Below are 24,118 nucleotides of genomic sequence, written 5' to 3'. Positions count from 1 at the left end.
CAGTTCGTGATAGCTCAAAGTGAGGAATGGCGGTGTCTGGCTCAGATCGTACTCAGGTAATTCCTGTTCTTCACGTCCATGTTTGATTTGTATGTTAAATCAACACGTACGGAAAGACCATTTAGTCAGACGACTCAGTTTTGGAGCAGAGCAATTCATGGTATGATTGGACCCGTTGTAGGTAATGCCAGCTGTACCCATTGATGCGGCACCAATGCCGCTGTCCCCATCGAGAGACAATCAAGCAACATTGGGTCTCTCCCCGCGCCATGCAGACAATCGTACGGTTTACGCAGGAGAGCCGCCTCGGGATCGAACCATATTTACAATACTGTCCCTTTTTTGTATCATGGTATTATCACTACTGCTGGGTATGTAACTACGATGAAGCATCCGAAGACCTACGTTGCTGATGATTTACAGGCTCCCGGTTCAGTCGGTTGCAGCGCAATGCCATCATGAAACGGAACCTCACATCAATGCTTGTCCTGGTTATGTACATTGCTGTCTTGTCCTTCATTATCTGCTCTGCAGTCATGCTGGCAGGCCAAGGATTGTACAACTACGGGTTGTGTTTCGGTGCCACATGGATTTGCTTGATTCTGTACACCGTTGCGAAGTTTGTCATGTCAGTGCATTGCAGTATTGCATCAAGGACCCGAGTATATTGCCCACCCTATATACGGAAGGCTTTGATGAGAATCTCCCGCCAGAATGAGTTGCCTGATGCTGACAATTGCAGATACGTGTTTCTCGTCGAGCGCATCCATGTCGTTCGCGCGCCCTTCGTCCGTCGCAGTCGCGATTGGCTATACCTATCATGCTTGGTTCTGATGTCGGTATCCTTCCTAGCTGTCGCCATCAATGCGTACCTGTCGCCAATAATTACCATGGAAGCGGACGTTGGACGCTGCCATATGGGCATACCTGGGAAGGCTTCGATTCCGTTCATGTCAGTTGACATCGTTGTCGATGTCGCCTTGACAGGTGTCTTCGTCTACCTTCTACGCCCAGCTGTCAAGATGCATGGACTCAACAAAATGAATCATGTGTTTAAGGTCCCCAAGTCACAAATGCTCGGTGTGGCGAAAGAGCTTCATGACACTACGGTTCGGAAGAACATCAGAACACTGCTCTGGAAGAGTCTCATCGGGAGTTTGCTCATTATGATTCCCACCGTCGCGAATATGATCCAATTCTATGTCATGCATGGAAGGGAATTGGCGCTGGTATGCCTTGCGCTATGCACCATAGACGGTAAGTGAAACTGTCTATTGGATATACAAATGCTGGCAGGCGGCTGACGATCCGAAGTAAGTTGGGATGCAGTGGTTATTCACTGGCTCACATTTGGGTCAGCGGAGCAAGAGAGAAGCTTGTCACGGGCTACAAAGTCTTCGGACTTGCCTTTGAAGAACAGAGCAGCATCAGACTCAGTAGATCGTTGCCGCGGCTGTCGAACGGATAAGGCTGCTCTAGCTGCAGCAGTTATTTCGACGGTCGCGACACCCCTTGAAGAGCCGGGAAGAGTTCACTCCACACCCTCCACCCCTCATACACTGTCGTTTGAATATCAGCGAGAGGCCGCGTCCAGCGACTCTATACTACCTGGACGGCATGGCTGAGTCTGATTTGGTGAAGCATAGTGCTCTTGCTGTAGATGAATAAAGAGTGCGGAAGTTACAGATACGTTCGACTATCAGCAGCACCAAGCTGGCGTGGAATCGATCGCCGACGAAGAGGCGGCAGTCGACATCTGAGCTGGAGTCAATGGCGATGTTGATGGAACAGGCAGAACCCAGATGGCAGGCTCTCGCGCAGGGTGACTCTGGACATATGGAACATAGAGACGATCAAAATCCCCCTTGGATCACAGCCGAAACAAACAGAGGACAAAGTTTGGGACTTGTCGGCAGCCGTAGCTGCAGTATACCTTGACTATCGTGTGTTAGTGTGCACTTGGGTGATCTAGGGCACAGGTAGGTTTCCAGGGCGCGCCCAACGACGTCACGCTTATGTGCCGAGCCGGGCCCGCCGGGAGGGGCCCAAGCTCCCGCGGTGCTGCTAAAGGCGTGCGCCTGTTCGCAACCCACACGCGCTGGAGCATGCGACGGTGACGAAGACCGAGTAAAAGGCGAACACGGAACGGCCACACAAAGAGAGCAAGGATGCGCATGCCGTCGCGGAAAGAGGTGGACAAGGGCAGGAAAGAAAGATAATAGAGAAACGGACAGGACAGGAAAGCACAGGACCAGCGATGGCGCTGCCGCTCCCGCCCAACTCGCACCTGCAGGCGGTGCTCCTGGTGACCAAGTCGCGGTCGCTGGGCCCGCGGCTCGTCTTCCACTACCCACCCATCTCGCCGTCGGCAGCCGCGCTGCTGGCGACCAAGGCGCCCGCGTGGTTCGGCAACGACACGACGACGGCCAGCCTCGACGAGTCGACGGCGTCGAGCAGCGACTGGGACAGCAGCACCGAGGCCGACGGCGCCGACGACGACTGCGAGGCGGGCAGCAGGGCCAGCGCGGGGCGCGCATCGGGGCGCACAGGCGCAAGCGCGAGCCACCGCGACAGGGAGAAGGCGCGCCCGGCTGCGGGCGCCTGGGGAAGGCAGGAAAGCTTCGACGAGGACGACGGCGACCAGCCGCCCGCCGGCGGCAGCGGCCGCCGCGCGCAGCCCGACAAGGACGGCAAGCATGCGGGCGGCGACCGCGACTGGGACACGGTGCTGGGCTTCAAGGTCGACGCCCTCGAGAAGATGCTGTGCCCGACCAAGGCCTTCAACAAGCGCCGCTTCGAGCTCGGCGTCGAGAGCGTCGTCTTCGTCGGCGCCCCCATGTTTGTGCGCGACGACGGCCTCTGGAAGAAGCGCAAGAAGCGCCGGAAGCCCTCGCCCGACGGCCTGCTCGAGGGCGACGTGCTAGCCCACCTCACCACCGGTGCCGACGACCACCGCGACGCGAAGCCAGCGAAGAAGGACATCTTTGTGCTCCCTCCGGGCTTCGAGGCCGGCTATGGCCACGACATGGACTCTGCAGTGCCCTCGCCCGCCGCCTCCGACTTCGGCTCCGACGTCAAGAGCGACTCCACCACCAACAACACGCCCGACATGTCCATGTTCAACGTCGTCTTTGTGCTCAATCCCCCGGCTTTGGAACATCAGATGCGCGTCAAGGACATGTACGACAACGTGACCAAGAAGTACGCAAAGGCGCTCAAGTATGAAGAGGCGCGCTTCCAGTATGTGTGGAAGGAGTCGAAGCGCATCATCGACATCAAGCAGCGCGCAAAGGAGAACGGCGAGTCCTTGACAGCCACGTGGAAAAACATTGTCAGCACCTCGCCCTTGGCAAAGTCCCTCGCGACCATGTTCGACGCCATTTCATCCGACAAGATTGCCCACATCCACTTTGACGCCAGTTTCAACACGTCCTTCCAAGTCCCGCAGGCAGACTCGACACCGTACCTCCCAAATGCAATGGAGCCGCAGATGCCCGGTCTATGGCTCACGACCTCAAATGTGGTGGTCGACGACGACCACGACGCCCCCATGACCCAGCATGCCGCCTTGTTACTCCTGCAGGATCCCGAGGTCATTCTCAAAGACCTCCAGGGCGAGAAAGCGAATGCTGCAGCTCTTTCGTTCTATATTCGCACCATTGTGCCCACCAAGTCACTGCTCAAAATCTCAATCAAACACAACATCCTCGCACAGGATATGGAATACATAGCCAGCCACTTGGTATACTGGCGTCGCGCTCGACTGATTACCCCCTTGCACCCACGAGATACCTACATCGTTTCGCCCAATGCTGACTTGTCCAACCTACAAGCTGCGATGGTCGCTTATGCACAACGCTTCCCTACTCTCCCTAGCTTACCCAAAATGCTCAGCTTGTTGTCGCAAAAGCCCAAAGAGTATCGATACTTGATACCCACGGCTGAGCATCGGGACGCTTACATGGACATCCTCGCATGGCTCATGCGCGGCGGTTGGGTCACCCAGCTCCGCACCTTTGCCTGGGTGCGTGTCAGCCCCGACATCAAAGCTCAAGTCGCAGCCGACATGGAACGTGAAGAGCGCCTGAAGAAAGACCAACAGGACAACGAATCTCTTGCCGGCTCACTGCGTTCGGACAAACGGTCAAGCTTTTTGTCGACTGGCACAGTGGTGGGAGGACCACGGCCAGGAACACCTCTTCGTAGGACCCGTCGCGACATAGAGGGGGATGAGGAGATGGACGCCAGTACGATCCTTAGTCCGCGTATGGCAGCCACCAGCAGCGGCCCAGGCTGGAGAGGTAGCCCCGCCCGCGCATCCAGCGACACTGGAAGCACTAGCTCTGCGCGCACAACCATACCATATAACGCAATCGGCCGTCCTACGTCCCCGTTACAGCTTTCTTCTCCCCTCCCACCATCGACCACAAAACCACCCCATCGGCCATCTCCTCTGCATCTGAAGTCACCCTCGCCTTCGCGTCCGCCACCATTTTCACCAACTTCGCCGACACACATCGCCAATCAGCCTCCGCTCTCTCCACCGCCCGTATCAGAGCACTTCACAGCCTCATTGATACTCAGTCCGCAACGAGCTAACGCCGTTGAGGCAAGATGGCTAGAAGCTATTGGTAAGAGTTTCACAGATGCAGACCTAAGGGCGCACTGGAGCACACTTTTGAAGTACTTTGATGGGAAGCATGCCATTGAGGATATCAGCCCGAGGGAGGGCTTTAAGAGAAAGAGGGTAAGTGCGATGATGCAGGGCATTCGGGAAGGCGGATGGTTAGCTGTTGTGCGACATTGGTAGGCTGTACTGGCGGAATTTTGGTTGATTCTAGATACCCGCATTTCCTGCTGTCGGTGTTGTGTTTCGCGTTGTTGATCATACGTAGTTGTAAACGAAAGCAAGCTAGCTGGTGAGAATAGCCTCGGTACATCATTGCTACTGCCATGTCAGGCTTAGCCCTGCTCGAAAACGCAATAATCTTACAAATCAAAGTGGAACAGGGCAGCAACTGCCAGTACAATTTTATGTCTGAGTGGGATCTTTGTATGCAATTCGGTACATCGCCTTGGTGCACCTGAGAGACAATCACTGTACAACGAATCCAACGGCTGTGCGCGCTTCAATTTCAGGGTCCCTTCAACGCAACAACACCATGTCCTTTACACGCGAAAATCATAATAACCCAGGCGTGAAGGGCCTTCCGTACTTCACGCCCGATCATGCCGTGTCGCCTGGTAAGTCTCTTCGCAAAATTATGCTAGAGTGGGATAGGCAGCCTCAACTTTCGATACAATTCATCACTGAGCTGACGTCGGATTCCGTTTTTCAGGTACACCAAGCGCAAAGAATACAGGCCCAGTGCCAACACTCTTCAAGCCTCTATCCATTCGGGGATCCACTTTACGGAACCGCATCTTGGTCGCGCCTATGTGCCAGTACTCGACCGCTGCATTTGGGCCAGAGACGGGAAGTCTTACTGACTACCACATCGCCACATTGGGGCATTATGCTCTGAAAGGCGCAGCCCTTATCTTCATCGAGGCCACAGGTGTTCAGCCCAATGGTCGAATATCACCGAACTGCCCAGGGCTATGGTCTGATGCGCAAATCCCTGCGTTGAGAAGGGTCAGCGACTTCATCAAGAGCCAGGGTGCCCTGAGTGGTATCCAGCTCGCACATGCCGGCCGCAAAGGGAGCACAGCAGCTCCCTGGACGACCTCCTCTAAGCCTGGTTCTAAGGTCAGTGCCAGAGCTGGAGCGGACGTCGGGGGATGGCCTAAAGACGTCGTGGGGCCCATGGGTGGGGAGGAGTGGACGTGGGATGGAAAGCCGAGCACGGATCCGTCAGGTGGATTTTGGGCGCCACGAGGGTTGACCGAGGAGGACATCTCACAGCTGGTACAAGACTGGGCGAGTGCGGCAGAAAGAGCTGTCAAAGCTGGAGTGGATGTCATCGAGATCCACGGTGCGCATGGATATCTCGTGCACCAGTTCCTGTCCCCAATCTCCAACAGGAGAACGGACAAGTACGGGGGCGGCTTTGAGGGCAGGACGCGCCTGTTGATCGAAATCATTACGGCGATAAGAAAGGTCATCCCAGAAACGATGCCCCTCTTCCTCCGCATAAGCGCCACAGAGTGGCACGAGACTAGCGAACTGGGTAAGCAGCACGGTAGCTGGGACGTCGAAAGCTCCATTCGCCTGGCGAAACTGCTTCCAGAACTCGGAGTGGATCTCCTCGACGTGAGCAGTGCAGGCAACAACCCTCAAGCAAAGATTCCCATGCACAACAATTACCAGGTGGCGATTGCAGACCGAATTCGCGCTGCTGTCAAAGCTGATGGCAAGAAGCTTCTCATCGGCGCGGTTGGCCTCATAACGGAAGCGGAACAGGCTCGCGACATCCTCGAAGAGGGCGGTGCCAGCCGCGCCGGCAATGGTGCGGATGGAGGAGATGCGGATATTGATAGAGAGGTGAAAGCTGCAGTGCAGATGACGGAATCCGAGGGCGGAGGGGCCCCCAAAGCTGATGTGATTTTGGTTGCCAGGCAGTTTATGCGCGAGCCGGAGTGGGTATTGCGAGTGGCCCACAAGCTTGGGGTGGACATCGCGTGGCCGAGCCAATTTCTTCGTGTGAGATTCCCGAAACTCTAAGACACATTCCAACCAGTAGTTTGATCTAGCAAAATGCTATGAGAAGCAGACCCATTCGGTCTTGAAGTCCTCTGCGTTGTCTTTGGCGTCCGCGGTTCTCCACAGCTGTTCACCACCAGGGACACCATGCTCATCCACAGTCCAGTAATTGTTCTCAATATGTTCTTGCTCACTAAACTGTATTGCAGGTGAAGGCGTTTCGTGGCTAGGCATGAACGGGGTGCACATGCCGTGTCGGTATGTGACTGACGTCTTCACCAGGTCGCTCGACGTTAGAGCTGTGCATCCTCAACACATGATTCTCTGTGTAATTTTCACGGCAGGAGTATGCCCTGCGCATAAAATGCGAGCTCCACACACCGTAGGTCATGCATGGTATTGCATGAACCCTGGTTTGCGGACTCTATCTAGTCCCAAAGATAGGGATCCTGCTCCTTCCAATGGAACGGGTCGTATCATATTCTACCGCCACAACTTACACCTTGTTCCGACTCAATATCTTGGTTAATAAGAGTATATAGTGTCACATTTATTGATAGCGAGGTAGGCCGGATGACTCTTGTGATCCTTCAGATGTCTGAGAAACGCAAGGACGAGATTGCCACCAGCAGAATCCTAGAGAGTACTATATGATCTGGGCTCACACCTAGGTTAAGTACATATTGGTAGAAAGTAACAATGTCCTAAAAATGCCTATCCCGTATCTGTGACAACAAGACAAGCATCATCCTGCTGTGAAACGTCGATCGTCAAGGCTTACTCAAAGCAACGCAGGAGGTTTCGGGCAGAGGAGCGACAGAACGGAGGTTGGGCTAACAGTTCCCAGAATGCAGCAACAGGACTGCACTGGAATACGATGACAAACGTTATTACGATGAAACACATCAAGCATGCGACCACGGTTACTATTACGATCCGACGGAAAGTCGTGCTGATCTAAAAGATGGTTTGATAAAGCCAGAGGATACTGATCTTGACCGCCGTTATGACTGCGACAAACAGCAGCTCAGTAGATGTCAACCCAAGGTTGTATCAGGATTTCGAGTTTTACCTGTAGCAGTGCCTTGGCATCCACTGGGGAAGTTATCTTGAAAACTTTGATTTCTCCTTTCGTAGAGTTATAGCGGATGTCTGTAACCGCATCAGCGGCCGAACTTTCGACCGTGGAAGTAATGAAGTCCTCCTCAGCAAGAATAACCACGCCGCAAAGGGCGAATAGGCTGATTTCGTTTGCGTTCTTGCACCTGCACTCTAACGATAGCTCAGTCTTCCCATTCATTTTTATGGTTTAGCCAGCGTCGAATTGCGTCCCTTTCTTACCCAATGCCACGAACCTAGTTAATCTATATCTATGGTCACTCAAATGGACCCCCCCTCCCCGCAGCAGACTGTCCAAGGCCTCGGGAATGTCCTGGTCATTGGAGGTTGCGGTCTTCTTGGTCACCATATCGTCAAATTTCTTGTCGAGAATGGCAAACCATCGGATGGAAATTTTGTTTTCGATTTATCCGTTAAGCACAACCGGATCGACAAGATTAACTACATTGCTAAGATGCTGTATCCGCGGTTTTCAGGCATACCAAACCTGATGTCCTTATCAACGTCGCTTCGCCTGACGCCATGACAGCCGATAAGTCGGTCTTCGCGCGGTGCAATATTGTTGGCGTCCAAATCATCGCAAACTGTGCACAGGAACAAGGTATTCCTGTTCTTGTACACTTGTCGAGCTCTGAAGTCATACAAGGCTCATACCACGACATGATATGGGCCACCGAAGAATGGCCCATTTAGGAGGATCTGGTCAACGGCAGTGTCTACGCAAAGACTAAAGCCATCGAAGAAGGCTTGGTGATACCTGCCAATAGGCAAAGAAGCCTCTTGACAACTGCGATTCGGCTATGCACCCTGGTTCGAGAAGAAGACAGAGTGCTCACGAGACAATTCATAGAATTGGGACGGAAGGGGACGATCAAGTCTCAGGTTAGGCACGGGAAAAACATGGATGACTTTATTTATGCTGGAAACGCAGCAGAAGGCCATCTGATTGCTGCACAGGTGCGTGTCGATCCATGTACTGCCCTAAAACGAGCTGATTCTGACTACCGTAGGCTCTCCTCCACACCGCATCTTCCGATGCTTCCATCCCCGCAAATAAACACGTTGACGGCGAAGCCTTCAACATGACCAATGACGAGCCATGGCCTTTTTGGGAAGCTGCTCGTTTCGTCTCTAACACTACTGGCTTTCCAATGGCTGAGCATGAAGTATGGAAGATACCTATGGAGCTCGTGTACTTTTTCATGGCTATATGGGAAGCCATATACTGGGTCTTCATGCTGGGTGGAGAGCCCGAGGTCAAGGCACGAGTGTTGCGATACACCCAGCAGGTACGCACTTTCGATATCACGAAAGCGAGGGAAGGACTAGGCTTTGAACCGAGAGTTACTTTAGAGGAGAGATTCCGCCGTGGCGTGAACTGGCATCGTGAACAGGACAAACAAAAGGCAAAGAGTCTATGACCCTTCGTATTAGATGGCGGTGGGGATGCCTGTTCGAGCACCAACGTCACGGCCGTGCACGAGGGACTGCTGACACGGAGGGTTTGTTGACGACAATATCTATGGTAAGATTGGTCGGAACTAGTGTTGTAAGCTTATCGAAGCCCACTGTGATTGGAACATGCTCCTCGCCTGAGCACGACTCCGGCTCTTTCCCACAAGTTGACCTATCTGAACTTACATTAGAGCTAGAGCCAGTGCATGCTTCTCTCAAAGTGTCCAGCTTCTAAACACTCCTTGCGAGGCTAAGATCTTTGCGCAAAAAGAAAAAAATATGCCACAGTATCAGCTGTCTCGGTGAGAGACCACGAGCTGTTCCGTGCTTATACATTCCACGATGCCCTCAAATACATAAATAGCAACGCATGGCACGCCGATAACTCGAAATCTGAAGACTGTCCATGAGATCAGCAAAACATGCACACACCCGCTGTCGCGCTCTCTGCATCTGTGGTCGCTCATTGTCTCGGGTTTGCGGGCGATATCTCGAGTTTCTTGGACAAGCTAACTGATTTGGAGAAAGAATTGATTCCTCGTTCCGTCAGGCCATAGGCACCTGGGTAAAAATTGGTCTCTATAATATTGAATTTGGAAGAGACGTCTCTGTAACATTGAAGTTCAGTCGCCCGAGGTTGCACTTATTGCCGCTAACGCCATTCGATAGGAGGAGGACGCCCGATGCAGCCTAGTCCCTGGGTGACGCAAAACGGCCGCGGAAGGCTCAGAGCATACTTCATAAGTACCATGTCAGATTGAACGGCCGCTGTCTATTACCGCGGCACAAGCTGAACGTCCACCACCCACATCCTGCTTGGACCATTCAAGGGTTGTTCACGAGATCTTAGCACTACCACCCAACTCTTCAAGATGTCGTCCCAGGTGATTCTCTATGACTTGCCATCCAAGCAAGGCACTTCGTGGTCCCTCAATCCTTGGAAACGTAAGTCGTCCTCCGTGTTCTCACAAGTTATAGGCCGTAATACAGACTAACTCTGCGTAGCGCGAATGATCCTCAATTACAAGTCCATTTCATATACCACTCAATGGGTTGAGTACCCTGACCTCGCACCAACATTATCATCATTGTTCGGAAATCCCCTCTCCTAAAAGTTCATGATCAATCGAAGCATCTGTCAAGTGCTTTGCGTACGAAGATCCCTGCTCTGAAACGTAGTTCGTTGTTGGCCTCGGCTATCTCGTTCCAAAGATCTGCAACACTGACCTGCCATCTCCATTCTTCACTGTATGGTTCACTGACCACATACTAGGGGCATTCCCCCCAACCCACCACACCGCAATCCTGTCCCCTACTCCTCTCCCGCGATAAAGCACCACAACTCCACGCTCGAAATGGACTCCTGGGTTATCGCCCACACACTTGAAAAACTCCATCCGACACCCTCTCTCAACATCGATGATCCAGTCAACACTCAAGTCAGAGACCTGGTAACTGCACTGTCCAATCCCATAAGGCCCTTCGTAATCCCGAAGGTGCCCGCTATACTGAGCCCCCGAAGCGCAAGCTACTTTTTGGAGACTAGGGAGGTCAGGTTTGGTAAGCCTCTCTCACGAGTTCTAGCGGAAGATGCTACGGAGAAATGCTGGGAGGAAGCAGACGAAGCCGCCGCAGAAATCGGTAAATTGTTAAGGAAGGACGCTAGCGGGCCGTTCTTCCTGGGGGCGAGAGTGAGCTATGCTGATTTCATATTCGTTGCTTACCTGAAGTTTTTGGAAACCGTGGATCGCGAAGTGTTTGAGAGAGTTGTGGGGCTCGACGAGGGATTTAAGGGAGTGTATGAGGCGTGCAAGGAGTGGCTGAAGAGGGACAATTGATTATGAGTGAACAGCATGCATACCGGGCTGGATGAATCCACGACACTTTGTTTCTAGTATAACTTTCACTGAAGCCAACTGCCTATACACACTAAAGCGACGCACTTGGGTCCCGAGGGTGACAAGACGTGAACACAGTTGGGTTCCGAAACATCTGGATATGCTTTGTTATTTAAAAAGTTGTAGCGGTGCTAGTCTATTGATTACTATCTGATATTAAAACAATCACCCACGGATGGGTAGTATCTTCCAAGATTTCTGCCTACTGTGAAGATCATGATGTGTACCCCTGTATGCTAATGCGTCTATCACCTAATGATATGCCATTCGAACAAAACGATTCCATCGACACAGCCCTTCCTTGGCTCCTAGCTTCCATGATAGGACCCCCTTAATCAATCACAGGTTCAGCGGAAACCTTTTCCGCAGCTGAGTTCCATACTTGAATATCAATGCGGGGGCAGGAATCATCCCCACAGCCACAAATCCTAAGAGGCTGTTTCCCCATCCCAGTCCTAAACTGCGATACATACTTGGCCCAGCAAGTGGGAGGACTGCCCCAAACAGCATACGAACGCACGTCATAGCTGCCATAGCGGAAGCAGCATACTGCGGATATGAGTCAACCATGTAAGTTTGGATCGGCATGAAGACACCCATCGAGCCAAAGCCGAAGGGGATCAGGCCGATGATGGGGACGATCCAGTGAACTTTGTAGTATGTGCACCATCCATACCTGCATTTCGAGATTAGTCAAGCTTCCTTGAATGCTAATAGATGAATGCAGCTTACCAGAAGAACGAGATGGGGATGAAGAATCCAAAACCAAGACAAGGTGCCAGACGGTACTCCGGCTCGTAGACATTGTTGTTCTTTTTAGTCAACTTTATGATAGTCGCATCTGACGTTCGAGCCACGACCACCAATCCGATGAAGAAACCCACACCGAGACCCAAATAGGCAAGACCACAAATCTGCGGAGACCAGCCGTAAGTCGCGATGTAGACTTCCGTGATTGTCGTGAACAAAAGATAAAGCAGACCGAAAATGAATGCCACATAGATGCTGAGGAAGAAGACGATGGGGGACCTAGTGAGTAGCTTCAGCGGGCGTATAACGCCCTGCTTGAGCACAGTGGCAGCCGAACGTGCCCCAGCATCTTTCTGATGTGTCATGATGTTCTGCAATTCAGGACGGTTCATCTCTTTCCTCAATTTTGCCGTTTTCCAGTCCAGTAAGACGACGTGGTTCGTTTCGCGGTATAAGATGAAGAGGCCGGTAGCAATCAAAAAGCTCGCAATGAATACAACCCAGAAAACCCAGCGCCAGCCAGCTTGTTGCGCGATGAACCCACCTAAGATGGGACCAAGCACAGGGCCGAATAATATGCCGGTGGAATAAAAAGCCATCGCCTTGCCACGCTGTTCGGTAGGGAAGAGATCCGCAATGACACCGGAACCAACCGTGAGACAAGCCGAGCCACCTACGCCACCAAAGAATCGCATCACGATGAGTCCGTTGAGGTTTGGTGCTAACGCACACCCGAGGTCGAATGCACAGAAGACCACGTTCGCCCCGTTCAGGACGACGCGACGACCGTAGATCTCGGACAAGGGACCTAGAATCAAGGGGCCGACCTGCGATAACATAAGTTTCCAATGCAGCAGTCGATGTCACAAATCAGCTTACCGCAAAACCGAGCACGAAGACGCTCACAGCAAATGCGCCCAAAAGCTGTGACGTATTATGGAAATCTGCATTCATGAAGCTGACAGCTGGAGCAAATATTGACGACGTCAACGGACACAAGAACGTGATTGCAGACAGCAGTGCCATGATGAACCACTTCCTATTCTCAGCGAAATTGCGAGGATGTAAGGGGTCGTCTTGAGAGTCCCATCCGACGAGATTGTTTTGCAAGTCCATCAAAGGTAGTATTTCTGGCGCCAGTTGTTGTTTTCGTGTGCTTTTCCGGGACAGGTGTTTCTCAAGTTCACTCCCTATATCGTTATGAGGATCTTCGGTCTTCTAAATGGCTGTCAGTAAGAAGAGGTATTGCTTCAGCAAGCCGGGCATACGGTGGGCTCCTTCTCTACTTCCTCCTCTGGCATCGCGCCATTCTCGATGTCTCTGTCGGCGTCTTTCTGTTCGTACTCGGAACTTTCTCTTGAAGGGGCCGCTGTCTCCCCAGCCAGTGACATGTTGTCCAAGAACCACAAGCGTGCTCGTATGGACGAGGTCTTTGTCGACTGAGGTGATTACGAATATCGTCTTTGGGTGTGTCGGCGTTTCCGGAGGTGAAGAGTCAACTCGATGCAAGGTTCAGTGTGTATCTTGAGATGCTGCGACTTCGAGATGGGTTGTACGTAGGGCGAACAACGGGTAATAACGTGCGCAGAATTCCAGCAACCCAAAAGGGCCTCGAGAGGACGTTGTTGAAACGTTATCGGTCGAAGTAGGCGCGTGACGTGACTGACAGTTGGGGAAGGCACTCCCAAATATACCATAATCAAAGCTGGACTTTAGGATGATTAAATCCGGGTCACCAGCCCCAGGCGACCCAAAGTGGCCCGGTTCCAGCGCGGCCGCACGCGGTCGTAGCGGTAGCGAGGGTGAATGCGGGGTCATAGCGCCCGCGAGAACGCCGCGCTCACCACAGGGGTGCCATCTTTGTGTCTCGTCAAGCTTTCTCGGCCGTACTACGGAGCGCGGAGAGCGACGAATGTGATTGCGTGCCCAGACAAGATGCATCTTGCGGATTTGCGCCCGAGGCTGAGAGGAAAACGGGATCGGATCCATCGACTGCTCCAGTCCTGAGCTCGGCCTCGCGGAGACTGAAAGGGCGACGACCAGGATGAGCGCACGTCAAGCCCTACGCGAGCGCCCGTTCCGTTGAGACAGCCAGTGTACAAAACAAGACGGCCAAGAGAACAAGGAGAGGAAGAAGACGTATGAAAGCATTGAGCGACAAAGGTGCGACAACGTGACTCGCATATCGAAGACTGTGACCTTGATGCAAAGACAAACACATCAGTGACCAGACCTATCTCTTTTCTGCAATGCATCCCACACCCATCTTGGGCGGTCGCGGCCCACAGCCCTATCGAAGGCGATGACTCTCAACTGCCTCGCGCACAGCCCATGCGGGTCTCTTAGGACCGACCACTAACACCGACTCTGAGCCATTCTCAACTAGGTTCCGATAATCCTTGGCGCCTGTTGAGGAGGGATCGGATCTGGACTAGTATGCGGCATACTCTTGCATGGGATTCAAGCGCGTTCGAGAGAAGGATCTGACACCAGGACCCAAGGCATCAGCAGCCCTCCACTGGTGAAACCATGCCACGTGCCGACCATGTGACCTTGGCTCCGGTATGGATATCTTTGAGGTCGGCTACTGTCTATGCGCGGAGCGTTGTCTTTGAAATCATGGTAAGACGCGGGAGGTATGTGAACATCTACCACATGCCAAATATGCTCAGCTCTCCGCACCCGCACCGCAGGCCAGCAATGGAACCACTTGTGTGCTTTGTAGCATAGTATGGCGCGGAAATTTACCATCTAGAAAGGGTTCATAGTTTTCTACACTTTTGGTGCGCTTCTCCGACTCATTAGTGGAGCACCTGCTACATCGAACCGCAACGTACGCGGGTTCCAAACAAAAGAGCGCACGTTAGTTAACAATCGACGGCCTCCGAGGAGCAAATAGTCGCAAAGCAGAAATCCTCCAACGCCTTTCATGGATTCCTCCTCTTACCCAATGTATGTAGGCCAAACATAGCCAGAAACGTGTCCCACATAAAGCTACAGTCGTCTATCCAGTCAGAAGATCTCTCACACTCATACCGCGACCACCGCCTTGGCCACCGTTACTGCCATGCCAACTTCTTCGATCTGTATTCAGCATCAACAGTGCCTCGGTGGCTTCATGGTCTTCGCGATCTGCCTGTGGTCCTAATGCAGGAGAGGTAAGCGCAAAGCCACCGGCAGGGCCAGAGAGCGAGTTTTTGCTTGATGGAGCTGTAGGGAAGGGATTCTGGAATTGCGCTTGCGACGGTGTTTGCCCTCCAAATGCTGGCGATGCCTGAATCAAGGGCGATGTGGCTGTAGAACGTATTGAGGAGGACAATGAGTAGTGGTGCGGATCAGAAGGTTGTAGGGCAGGAGACATGTTTGCGGAGTAGTTCTGCACATCACCTGGGCGGAGTGCAGGCGAGGTCGTAGTGGAGTACACGCTGCGGTCAGAGGGGTAGATGGCAGGCGAGGCATTGGCAAATTGGTAGTTCGCTGTCCGTGGGCCATGTGCAGTGTGCTTTGGGGAGACGGCGTCAGACATCTCCTCATCCTGGTCATCTTCTTCGTCTTCGTCTTCGTCGTCGTCGTCGTCTTCTTCTGCGGCAGCTGTTGCGACGGCAAGTGGGGATCGCTCCTGTTGTGGGGACGCAGGCGTAGGCGAGGCGCGCCTCGGGCGATGGGCAGCCTTCAGGTCGTCGACGCACTGTTGTAGATAGCGCATGTATTCGATGCTGGCCTGCGCATTGTGTCAGCGGGCCTGAGTGCTATTTGTGTACTGGTACCTTGTTTGGGTCGTACCTGCAAGATGGCGAGCTTGTGCATCTCCTGCCCCTCACACGCGGGGATCATATCTTTGAGCACGCCAAACTCCTCGTTCATCTTGGACCGCCGCCTGCGCTCGATCAAGCTGTGCGCCGTCTTACGAGCAATTTTCCGGCCTGCCGCAGTCGTGTTTCCAGACTGCTTTCGCTTCCCGCCAGCAGCACCGGCAGCACCAGCACCACCAGCAGGCGCCGACTTGGCTGCTGAAGCCGGCGAGGCGGCCGTCTTGGGCTGCTCCTGCGACTCCTTCGGCTTCATCTGGATGATCTTGCGCGAGCGCGTCGGCGGCGGGGGCAGCGAGTAGTCATCTTTGGTGACGACGCTCTGGCTGGAGCTGGGGCGTTTGCGCGAAGCTGGCGGCGGCTTGGAGGTGGCCGAAGGGGATGCGGGCGACAAGGGCCGGTACGAGGAATCAGAGGCATTCGAGGCCGTGGACGACGGCTCGGTGGTGCTGCCGCGGGCGCTGCCTATCGCAGCGGGCGGCAGGGCGAAATGGGTCGTGTCCAACGGGCCTGCAAGAGCACTCGTCTTGCCCGTGATGTCGGTGGATGGTGCGGGCGTGGGCGGGAAGCTTGGTCGTGGCATGATGGGTCGTTGGCCTGCTGGGGCGCTCATCGGGGAGGCAGAGGGCCTTGGGGTTGCAGTGCGTGTCGCAGCTCGAGGGCGAGGGCGAGGGCGCAGACAGGAGTGCAGCGTGCCGGGCGGCGAGACAGACACAGAGACATTGGAAACATCGCGGCGGGCAGCGTCGACGGTGTCGTGTGCCTGTGAATGCCATGCGGTTGCATCGACCGCCACGGCCAATCAGGGCCACTCCCCACGCCTCGTGCTCATACGAACAGACACTCCCACGCCCACGCCAGCAAATCAGCCCGGTGCCATTCTGCTCGTGCTCACACGAACCAGAAGTGCCCCTCCTGCTCGCTCAACTCAACACTGGGTTCACCACCCCCGATAGGCGCGCCCTCCCCGAGCACGTGTGCCTGTCCGTCTCCTCGAGCTGCTGGCGGGGCGCCCTCTCTGTGCAACCATGGCCCTCGCATGTGATAGCATAGCAGATGCACCTGGGGCCTGTCGCGCACGGCATGCGTGGGCCTCGCCCCGCTGAACTGGTGGCGAGACCTTCGACATGCCTCGACTCGGTTGCCGTATCCGGGCATATCTTCACTTGGCGTGGTGTTGAACACACATCAACAACGGATCGACATGGATTGCTGCTGTATATTCCTTTTGACAGCGCCACTATGTACACAATCACGCAATGCTGGTATCTAACTCCACAGTCGACACGTCCCGTCAGCCCCTGCGCTAACACACCATGGTTCCCTAGGATGCCAGTCTACATCCATTACTCCCAACCTGCTCTTGACCTTGTGGCCCTTCAGCACCTTGAGCGGCACGATCGTGGCGTTCTCCATCAGGTCGCCAACCACCTTGCCGTGGAATATCTGCAGACTGCCGTCGTCGCTTGCATCTGCGAAAAGCGGTAGGCCCCCTTGATGGAACCGCACCGCGCGAATCGCCTCCTGGTGGAAACGAAGCGTCTTGTAAGGCTTCGTTGACAGATCAAGGTCGTGCCACAGCAACCGCTTGTCGTAAGTTCCAACAATGATGTTGTCTCCGCCTGGGTGCACATCGATGGAGGATATCCACTTCGCGCCCGGCTGCAGAATCTTGACGAGCTCCTGTTTGGCGAGATCGTAGCTTCTGATAGTATTGCGGGTAGCCACAAAGAAGATTGCCTTGGACGGATGGAATTGCGCCGTCTGAGCAATACCTTTGAGCCGCCGGAACGGTAGTTGTGTGAGATGTTTGGACAGAGTGTGAATCGCCACCGCCGAGCTCTGGCCTCGAGGTGATACTGTTGCAAAATAGTCGCCTTTTCTGTGCCAATTGATGATCTTGACCATTGAGCGGACAGTGGCTTGTACCAATACGCCCTTCGACTCGAATTTACTGCCAGGCCGAGCCCACTTGCCCGGAGGCTCCTTCGTTACGCCATTCGTCGTAGTGGTTGGTTTCGATGCTGCATAGCCCCATCCCGCGTCTAATATGTCGCGACTTGCTTGCTCCACATCTGGCGACAAAATTGAGTAAGGCACGATGAGGTATACGCTCTCTCCTGCGGCTGCTGCCAGTATGGACGCATCTTTGGTCGGCCTCCATTTGACTGCATCTACAGCGTCTTCATCCGACAACCTAACATTCCATACTTGACGACCCGTTAGTAATTCCCAGATGCGCACGTAGCCGTCGTCGCCACCACTAGCAACGAAGATGCCATGCGGATCGAACGATACACTGCGGACGCGCCCTTCTTGGCCTCGGAAGATAGCCGCACAAGTGGTCGGGAACGGCTTCAAGTCTTCTGGATTGGGTAGTTTGGGAAGAAGCGATTCTGGGTCGATGTTGAGCTTGTTCCGCCGTACTCGGGGAGCTAAGTACAGGTCGAGACTGCGCTCGAACCTTTCCTTCACGAAACGTTCGTAGCCCGGCACCTTCCTCAAAGCCTCGTAATTCTTAGGGAGATAGTCCTTCTCTCGGTCTTCCTCATCAGCCGCCAGCCAAGCAGCTTCCTCATTCTTATCAGGGAGGTACTCCGGAGGAGGATGGTAGCTTGCATCGTAACCGGGGGGTGGCAATTTGGGTGCAGCGAGATGCATAGAATTCTCGGGACGCGGCTTCTCGTCAGCCCACACATCGTAGTACACCCGCTCTTCCTCCTCCTCCTCTTCAGATGGCGGCTTGTAAGGTTGGATACGACCTTCTCTAATGGCTTTGACGATCTTCATCACACGTTTGGCCTCGTGTTTGGAAGGCACAAAGCGCCGCTTCGGCTCTGGTGCAGCGCTTAGAGGCATGATCTCCTTCTTCCCAGAAAAATAGTGTACCATTTCTGGGTAGGGGTCGTAGCCATCCTCGACTACCTCGTTTCTGGTGAGCCTCTTTAGAACGTCTAGCTCCTCTTCCGACAGGTTGAGCGGCTTGCCGGTGGCGGGGTCTGTCAAGCCAGTCCAACCCTTGGGTATGTCGATTTGATCTAATAGCGCATCTAGTGCCTCGCCCTTTGCCGGGCGCATAATCTTCCTGCCATTGATGTCATAGCCAATGTGCGGATACTCGTCATAGTACGTGAGCGGGATGTCGCCGATCGTATTGGTCGTCTCCGGGGCATCGGAATCGTCTGAGTCGTAGACGGGGTCAATTTCCTTGTACAGATAGCGTGGGTTGCCATTTGCGTCAGTCGTGACGGTGTAGTTGGGCTTCAGGTTCTCGCCTGCCTGCTCATCCAGCTCGGCGTCGGCTTGCGGACGAGAGTCGAGGTCGAGGGCCTGATCCACGCCATTGAGCCGCACGGATGTATCTCTTGTGTTGAGTTTGCGCATCTGTTCGCGGATGCCCTGCTCCCCGTCTTCGGGGTCAGTGTCGGAGAAGGCACCATTTTCATCGTCTTCTTCTTCATCCTCGTCGGACAGTCCCTCTATAACGCTGCTGGCGTCACTCTCTGCGTCGTCTTCTGAGTCTGCATCTGACTCGCCCTCGCTGTGCGACAGGATGCCGTCCAGGAGGCCGTCAGCCAGCTCTTCGTCCGAGTCGCTGGTGGCAGGCACGTCGCGCGTGACGGCCTTTCTCTTGCGGGGATTCGGGGCCATTGTGGCGTGCAGCGTCGCGGTGCAGGGAATGTTGCGCTCGGCAGCTCGCTGGCACAGTGCATTTCTTCGAGAAAAAAAGGCATTATCGATAAGGGAAGGCGCACGGGCCCGGCGCTAGTGGCTCGTTCCTGCCCCGTCGCGTTGGCTTCACTGCTTTTCGCCCTCTGGTACACATCTTTGAGAAGCCACCCGCGCGGCCTCGACAACACCAGCAACATCAAAAGAAAGCCGCCGCGGCCGCGCAACACAGCAGCTTCCTGCACTGAACTCACAGTATTACTCCGAAGGCCGCCATGGCTTCCCGGCACGCTGATCGAACAAGGTACGACGAACGCGCCCCCCGCCGTGATCGTGACGACAGACGCGACACGCGGGACCGTGACGACCGCCGCCACTACGAAGACGAGCGCAGCCGCAACGATCGCCGCCGCGACCGCGATAGGGACCGCGACCGCGATTCCTATCGTCGCAGCCGCTCGCCTCGCCGTGACCGGGACAGAGACCGGTCACGAGACAGGGCGCACGGCTCCAGCTACCGCGGCAGCCGCGACGACAGACGCTCCGGTCACGACGACCGCTGGGAGCGGCATGACCGCCGTGACGACCACCGACGCAGCGATGACCGCGCTCGCCATTCCCTGTCGGCCACCCCGGGCGCGGACCCCAGGTCGAGCTCCAGGGCCAATGACATCAGGCAAGAGAAAAATAAGCGTGCTGACGAGAAGCCGAAGCTAGACGAGGATGCGAAGAAAGCAGAAAGGCTCGCTCGCGTTGAGGCGTGGAAGAAGAAGAAGGCTCAGGCCCAGACTGACAGCCCCGCTGGCGGTTCGTCGCCCGCTCCCGCTACACCCGCCACTCCGACAGCTCCTTCGGCCCCTTCTACAAGCGCTGCAGAGCAAGCTCCCGCGAAAGCTACAGCTCCTTCGAAACTTGGTGCTGAGAAGAAGCCTAAGCAGGTCAAGGCAAAGGAGCCCTTCAAGCTCGCCGAGACCGCTGCCCCGGCGCCTTTCGCCAAGATCAACGCTGCCCCTAGCAATGGTGCTGCAGTCTCCAGTATGTACAGCGTCCCTGCTATCAATCATTTGCTCACCAGAACAGGTCGAGCTGGACTGGCGTCCAAACCAAACGGTAACATCGGCTCCTTCGGGAATAAAGCTAAACTTGAGGAAGAAGCGGCTAAGCCAGCAAAAAAGGCGTTCTTGGATGACGGAGAGAGCACGGGCAAACGTTCACTCCAGGCGCTTCCCGATTTCACCCCGCTTGACCAGGCACCCGATGCACCCGATGCTGAAGAAGACGACGTCATGGACGATATGGACAGCCCTGAAGGTGATAATGCTGCCGAGATCCAAGCTCAACTCGAGAAGCGCCGTGCCGAAATGGCGAACGAAGATGCGCAGATGAAAGAAGTTACTGAAGAAGAGTCCGCGGAAAAAATGGACGTTGACGAAGTCGCAGGCGTTCAAGAAGACGACATCGATCCCCTCGACGCCTTCATGGCAGGCCTGTCAGAGACGCAGCCAAGCAGGGGTCGACCTCAAGGCCAAACCATGTTTGACGAAGACCACGAACCGGACCTGACTGCTGTCGAGGGCGAGGATCTCCTCGCACTCGCTGCTACCAAGAAGAGGAAGAAGGAGGTTCCCATCACCGACCATTCTAAAGTTGAGTACGAACCTTTTCGTAAGAACTTCTATACAGAGCCTACGGAGATCGCCAACATGACTGAGGAAGAAGTACGCAATCTTCGCTTTGAACTTGACGGGATTATCGTCAAAGGTGCTAACGTGCCCCGCCCTGTTACCAAATGGGCTCAAATGGGTCTCTTGCAGCAGACGATGGACGTATTCGGTAAGCTGCGTTTCACAAAGCCTACGCCGATTCAAGCACAAGCTATCCCTATGGCTGAGTCCGGCCTGGATTTCATCGGAGTAGCGAAGACTGGGTCCGGAAAGACTCTTGCTTTCGGAATCCCCATGATCCGCCATATTCTGGATCAGCAACCTCTCAAGCCTTCAGATGGTCCGATCGCTCTGGTCCTGGCCCCCACTCGAGAATTATCCGACCAGATCGGCAAAGAGTTGAGGCCTTTCCTTAAGGCATCGAACCTGCATATTGCTTGCGCCTATGGAGGCTCGCCCATCTCAGAGCAAATCGCGATGATTAAGCGTGGTGGCATACACGTGCTTTGCGCAACTCCCGGTCGCCTTATTGACCTGCTTCAGAGCAACTCGGGCCGTGTTCTCAACCTCAGGCGCGTCACCTATTTGATACTTGATGAGGCTGACCGCATGTTTGACATGGGTTTTGAGCCACAGGTCATGAAGATCATGGCCAACATCCGGCCAGATCGGCAGACTATTCTCTTTTCTGCTACCATGCCCAAGAACATCAACGCTTTGGCAAAGAAGGGGCTTACGAATCCTGCTGAAGTGACAATCGGGGGCCGTAGTGTCGTTACGAAGGACGTGCACCAAGTAGTGGCTATAGTACCTCCAGGCCACGATCCTAAGATCAAAGAGCTCCTCAGACAACTCGGTCTCTTGTTTTCCAAGGATGAGAATGCCCAAATCCTTGTGTTCGTCGAGCGACAGGAGACGGCCGAGGATCTTCTCCACAAGCTTATGAAGGCGAAGTATGTCGGTGTAAACACGATTCACGGCGCTAAGGATCAGACGGATCGTAGTGAGGCAATTAACGACTTCAAGCAGGGCGTTCTGCCTATCCTGATCGCTACATCTGTTGCTGCTCGTGGGTTGGACGTTCCCAATCTGGCCATGGTGTTCAATTACGATTGCCCGACGCACTTAGAGGACTATGTCCATCGCTGCGGACGTACGGGGCGTGCCGGCAACAAAGGAACCGCCATCACACTTGTACAAATCCCAGGTGAAGAACGTTTTGCCATGCACGTCGCTAGGGCTTTGAGGGATAGTGGACAGGACGTCCCTGAAGACCTCGAGAAGATTTCGAAGGACTTCAAGGCTAAGATCAAAGCTGGTGAGGAGAAGTGGTTCGATCCTGGATTTGGCGGCAAAGGTCTTGATAAGCTCGATGCAGCACGCGCCATGGAGAAGAGGCGAGAGAAGCGTGCACATCATATCGAAGGTGAGGATATCAGTGATGACGAACCGGAGTTACCCGCTCTGAAGAATTTGCCCGAAGTGGTATCTGCAACCACAGCGGCGGGCAAAGACCCTGAGCCTGCAGCCGATGAACCAGCATGGAAACGACTCCTCACCAGCAAGATCGTTGTGAACAAGACCGAACGTCCTGCCGCTACTGGCCCAACGAAACCCATGACGGCTAAAGAAAGGGCCTTGGCAGCAGCCAGCAAAGTGGATGGCCGCTTAAGCAAGAAGGGTATGATACATCATGGTCAGCCCATTGACAACAAGGGTCCAGACGCCGGTGCTTTCCACTCAACGATCGAAATCAACGACTTCCCACAGAAAGCGCGATGGGCTGTCACCAACCGCACCAACGTTGTCAAGATCTTGGATACGACCGGCGTTTCGATCACGACCAAGGGCAACTTCTATCCGCCAGGCAAAGAACCTGGAGAGAATGATTTACCTAAGCTGTATATTCTTGTCGAGGGAGACAATGAGAACGTGGTTACTGACGCTATGATGGAGATCACTCGACTTCTCAAGGAGGCAACAATGTCTGCCGATGATGCTCCGCGTGGGGCTACTGGACGCTACAGTGTTGTCTAGATTGCTTATTTTACATGCTTCGGTTCAAGTACGATCTGTCCGTGGTGTTCGCTCTTCTTTCCAGCGGGTTTGCATGGTTGCATGGGTTTGACGGAGTTGGGCTGGAGAGGGCGGCGACTTAATTCGAGGGTTTGGATGGCAATCGTCACACAGTGAAGCTTTTTGGCTTTTAAGTGAGTCGGACGATTTAATCGTCATATGTTAATTGCATATTTCTTTGGTCAAACGCATGCTGCTTCGTACTGCAGGCTAGTTCAAGGAGTTTTCTTTCAGTATTGAGGCAACTACTAATTCAACCTCTGCGATTCAAGGCAGACGATTTGTTGGTGAAGCGTGGTCTACAACTCAATTTGGTCTGTGGGCTTAGGCCCAGTTTGAGATGGTGTACGAATTCAAGATTGAAAAACAAGGGTGCGGCGCAGTCTTGCGTCAACGACGTGGTTGTAAGCTATCCACGGGCCTAGGTAGAGGGTATTGCACATAGTCTGGCGCACGATTTCTAGTGTAGCGGCTCGGTTCCCTATTGCTAAACTAAACTTTGATTTTATCACAGGTGAGTGCTCAGGATCCAATGGTCTCTAGGTGATGCTCCGGGTGGAGGGGTAGGCCGCGGCTGCTAGTTCTGAACTTGCATACGCGAGGCTCAGATAACGGGGTCTAACCAGCTGTGTCGGCTAGCTGATGAGCTAGAGGTCACTTAGCAGCGTGCCCTGGAGGTTGTTGATTCGTATCGATGTGGGGTGCCCAATATCTCGGAACATGCGGGGAGCCTGCGGCTCTTAGACTGTTCACAGAGCCGACTGACATTCGCCCATTGGAACGCAACTTGAGGGAATTCATCGCGCAAGTCTATGTAATGCTCGTATATTCCGCAAGAATAGCCAGATAGACACTCTTACTGCCCCTAGATTGCCTAGACGCGGTACGGACTCGGCACCAAACCTTGGTACGAAAGGCGACCGGAGTATCATCTCGCATATCGAAGCGTCGCGCATCCGCGCAGGAGAGGAATTATTGAAATTGGCCGCCTAGACCCGCATCTTAGCGGCATGTCGTCCAATGCAGTCAATTGAC

At 54.2% G+C, this 24,118-nt stretch overlaps 9 protein-coding genes across 9 annotated transcripts; 6 read left to right on the top strand and 3 right to left on the bottom strand.

Annotated features, from left to right (window-relative positions):
• Positions 1-494: 494 nt before the first annotated feature.
• On the top strand, positions 495-1,265 carry CC84DRAFT_1080632 (uncharacterized protein; the record flags this gene model as incomplete). The annotated part of the gene is made up of 2 exons (XM_018173899.1): positions 495-628; positions 743-1,265. The coding sequence occupies 2 exons, from the start codon at positions 495-497 to the stop codon at positions 1,263-1,265; spliced, it is 657 nt and encodes a 218-aa protein (XP_018043229.1).
• Positions 1,266-2,101: 836 nt separating this feature from the next.
• CC84DRAFT_1160117 (uncharacterized protein) lies at positions 2,102-5,047 on the top strand. The gene has a single exon (XM_018177413.1). The coding sequence runs from the start codon at positions 2,258-2,260 to the stop codon at positions 4,808-4,810; it is 2,553 nt and encodes an 850-aa protein (XP_018043228.1). The 5' UTR covers positions 2,102-2,257; the 3' UTR covers positions 4,811-5,047.
• Positions 5,040-6,681, top strand: CC84DRAFT_1160116 (NADH-dependent flavin oxidoreductase-like protein). Its single transcript, XM_018177412.1, has 2 exons — positions 5,040-5,244; positions 5,340-6,681. The coding sequence occupies exons 1-2, from the start codon at positions 5,163-5,165 to the stop codon at positions 6,662-6,664; spliced, it is 1,407 nt and encodes a 468-aa protein (XP_018043227.1). The 5' UTR covers positions 5,040-5,162; the 3' UTR covers positions 6,665-6,681.
• A 1,346-nt stretch (positions 6,682-8,027) lies between these two features.
• CC84DRAFT_1183394 (putative sterol-4-alpha-carboxylate 3-dehydrogenase, decarboxylating) lies at positions 8,028-9,183 on the top strand (the record flags this gene model as incomplete). The annotated part of the gene is made up of 4 exons (XM_018180685.1): positions 8,028-8,174; positions 8,300-8,398; positions 8,456-8,719; positions 8,773-9,183. 4 exons carry the CDS (start codon positions 8,028-8,030, stop codon positions 9,181-9,183), a joined length of 921 nt encoding a protein of 306 aa, XP_018043226.1.
• Positions 9,184-9,616: 433 nt separating this feature from the next.
• CC84DRAFT_1160113 (uncharacterized protein) lies at positions 9,617-11,273 on the top strand. Its single transcript, XM_018177411.1, has 4 exons — positions 9,617-9,838; positions 9,887-10,162; positions 10,223-10,307; positions 10,491-11,273. Exons 2-4 carry the CDS (start codon positions 10,090-10,092, stop codon positions 11,053-11,055), a joined length of 723 nt encoding a protein of 240 aa, XP_018043225.1. The 5' UTR covers positions 9,617-9,838; positions 9,887-10,089; the 3' UTR covers positions 11,056-11,273.
• On the bottom strand, positions 11,255-13,505 carry CC84DRAFT_162131 (MFS general substrate transporter). The gene is made up of 4 exons (XM_018185431.1): positions 13,134-13,505; positions 12,745-13,083; positions 11,848-12,692; positions 11,255-11,791 (listed from the first exon to the last, which is right to left on the bottom strand). Exons 1-4 carry the CDS (start codon positions 13,254-13,256, stop codon positions 11,455-11,457), a joined length of 1,644 nt encoding a protein of 547 aa, XP_018043224.1. The 5' UTR covers positions 13,257-13,505; the 3' UTR covers positions 11,255-11,454.
• Positions 13,506-14,643: 1,138 nt separating this feature from the next.
• CC84DRAFT_1160111 (uncharacterized protein) lies at positions 14,644-16,415 on the bottom strand. The gene is made up of 2 exons (XM_018177410.1): positions 15,649-16,415; positions 14,644-15,586 (listed from the first exon to the last, which is right to left on the bottom strand). The coding sequence occupies exons 1-2, from the start codon at positions 16,285-16,287 to the stop codon at positions 14,870-14,872; spliced, it is 1,356 nt and encodes a 451-aa protein (XP_018043223.1). The 5' UTR covers positions 16,288-16,415; the 3' UTR covers positions 14,644-14,869.
• A 456-nt stretch (positions 16,416-16,871) lies between these two features.
• On the bottom strand, positions 16,872-19,510 carry CC84DRAFT_1160110 (BOP1NT-domain-containing protein). Its single transcript, XM_018177409.1, has one exon. It carries the CDS (start codon positions 19,323-19,325, stop codon positions 16,944-16,946), a length of 2,382 nt encoding a protein of 793 aa, XP_018043222.1. The 5' UTR covers positions 19,326-19,510; the 3' UTR covers positions 16,872-16,943.
• A 108-nt stretch (positions 19,511-19,618) lies between these two features.
• CC84DRAFT_1212345 (DEAD-domain-containing protein) lies at positions 19,619-23,044 on the top strand (the record flags this gene model as incomplete). Its single annotated transcript, XM_018182443.1, has 2 exons — positions 19,619-20,378; positions 20,424-23,044. The coding sequence occupies 2 exons, from the start codon at positions 19,619-19,621 to the stop codon at positions 23,042-23,044; spliced, it is 3,381 nt and encodes a 1,126-aa protein (XP_018043221.1).
• Positions 23,045-24,118: the final 1,074 nt, after the last annotated feature.

This window comes from Paraphaeosphaeria sporulosa, assembly GCF_001642045.1.
Source record: "Paraphaeosphaeria sporulosa strain AP3s5-JAC2a unplaced genomic scaffold CC84scaffold_1, whole genome shotgun sequence".
Classification (NCBI taxonomy): domain Eukaryota; kingdom Fungi; phylum Ascomycota; class Dothideomycetes; order Pleosporales; family Didymosphaeriaceae; genus Paraphaeosphaeria; species Paraphaeosphaeria sporulosa.
The sequence above is the reverse complement of the archived record's forward strand: the minus strand, read 5'-3'. Positions and strand labels throughout refer to the sequence as shown.

Coding starts and splice junctions, on each gene's coding strand:
- CC84DRAFT_1160117 (XM_018177413.1), top strand. CDS start 2,258: ATGGCGCTGCCGCTCCCGCCCAACTCGCACCTGCAGGCGGTGCTCCTG.
- CC84DRAFT_1160116 (XM_018177412.1), top strand. CDS start 5,163: ATGTCCTTTACACGCGAAAATCATAATAACCCAGGCGTGAAGGGCCTT. Junction 5,245..5,339: donor CGATCATGCCGTGTCGCCTG/GTAAGTCTCTTC, acceptor TCCGTTTTTCAG/GTACACCAAGCGCAAAGAAT.
- CC84DRAFT_1160113 (XM_018177411.1), top strand. CDS start 10,090: ATGTCGTCCCAGGTGATTCTCTATGACTTGCCATCCAAGCAAGGCACT. Junction 10,163..10,222: donor GTCCCTCAATCCTTGGAAAC/GTAAGTCGTCCT, acceptor AACTCTGCGTAG/CGCGAATGATCCTCAATTAC. Junction 10,308..10,490: donor GCACCAACATTATCATCATT/GTTCGGAAATCC, acceptor ACCACATACTAG/GGGCATTCCCCCCAACCCAC.
- CC84DRAFT_162131 (XM_018185431.1), bottom strand. CDS start 13,256: ATGTCACTGGCTGGGGAGACAGCGGCCCCTTCAAGAGAAAGTTCCGAG. Junction 13,084..13,133: donor AAGTAGAGAAGGAGCCCACC/GTATGCCCGGCT, acceptor ACAGCCATTTAG/AAGACCGAAGATCCTCATAA. Junction 11,792..11,847: donor ATCCCCATCTCGTTCTTCTG/GTAAGCTGCATT, acceptor CTCGAAATGCAG/GTATGGATGGTGCACATACT.
- CC84DRAFT_1160111 (XM_018177410.1), bottom strand. CDS start 16,287: ATGAGCGCCCCAGCAGGCCAACGACCCATCATGCCACGACCAAGCTTC. Junction 15,587..15,648: donor ACAAGCTCGCCATCTTGCAG/GTACGACCCAAA, acceptor CACAATGCGCAG/GCCAGCATCGAATACATGCG.
- CC84DRAFT_1160110 (XM_018177409.1), bottom strand. CDS start 19,325: ATGGCCCCGAATCCCCGCAAGAGAAAGGCCGTCACGCGCGACGTGCCT.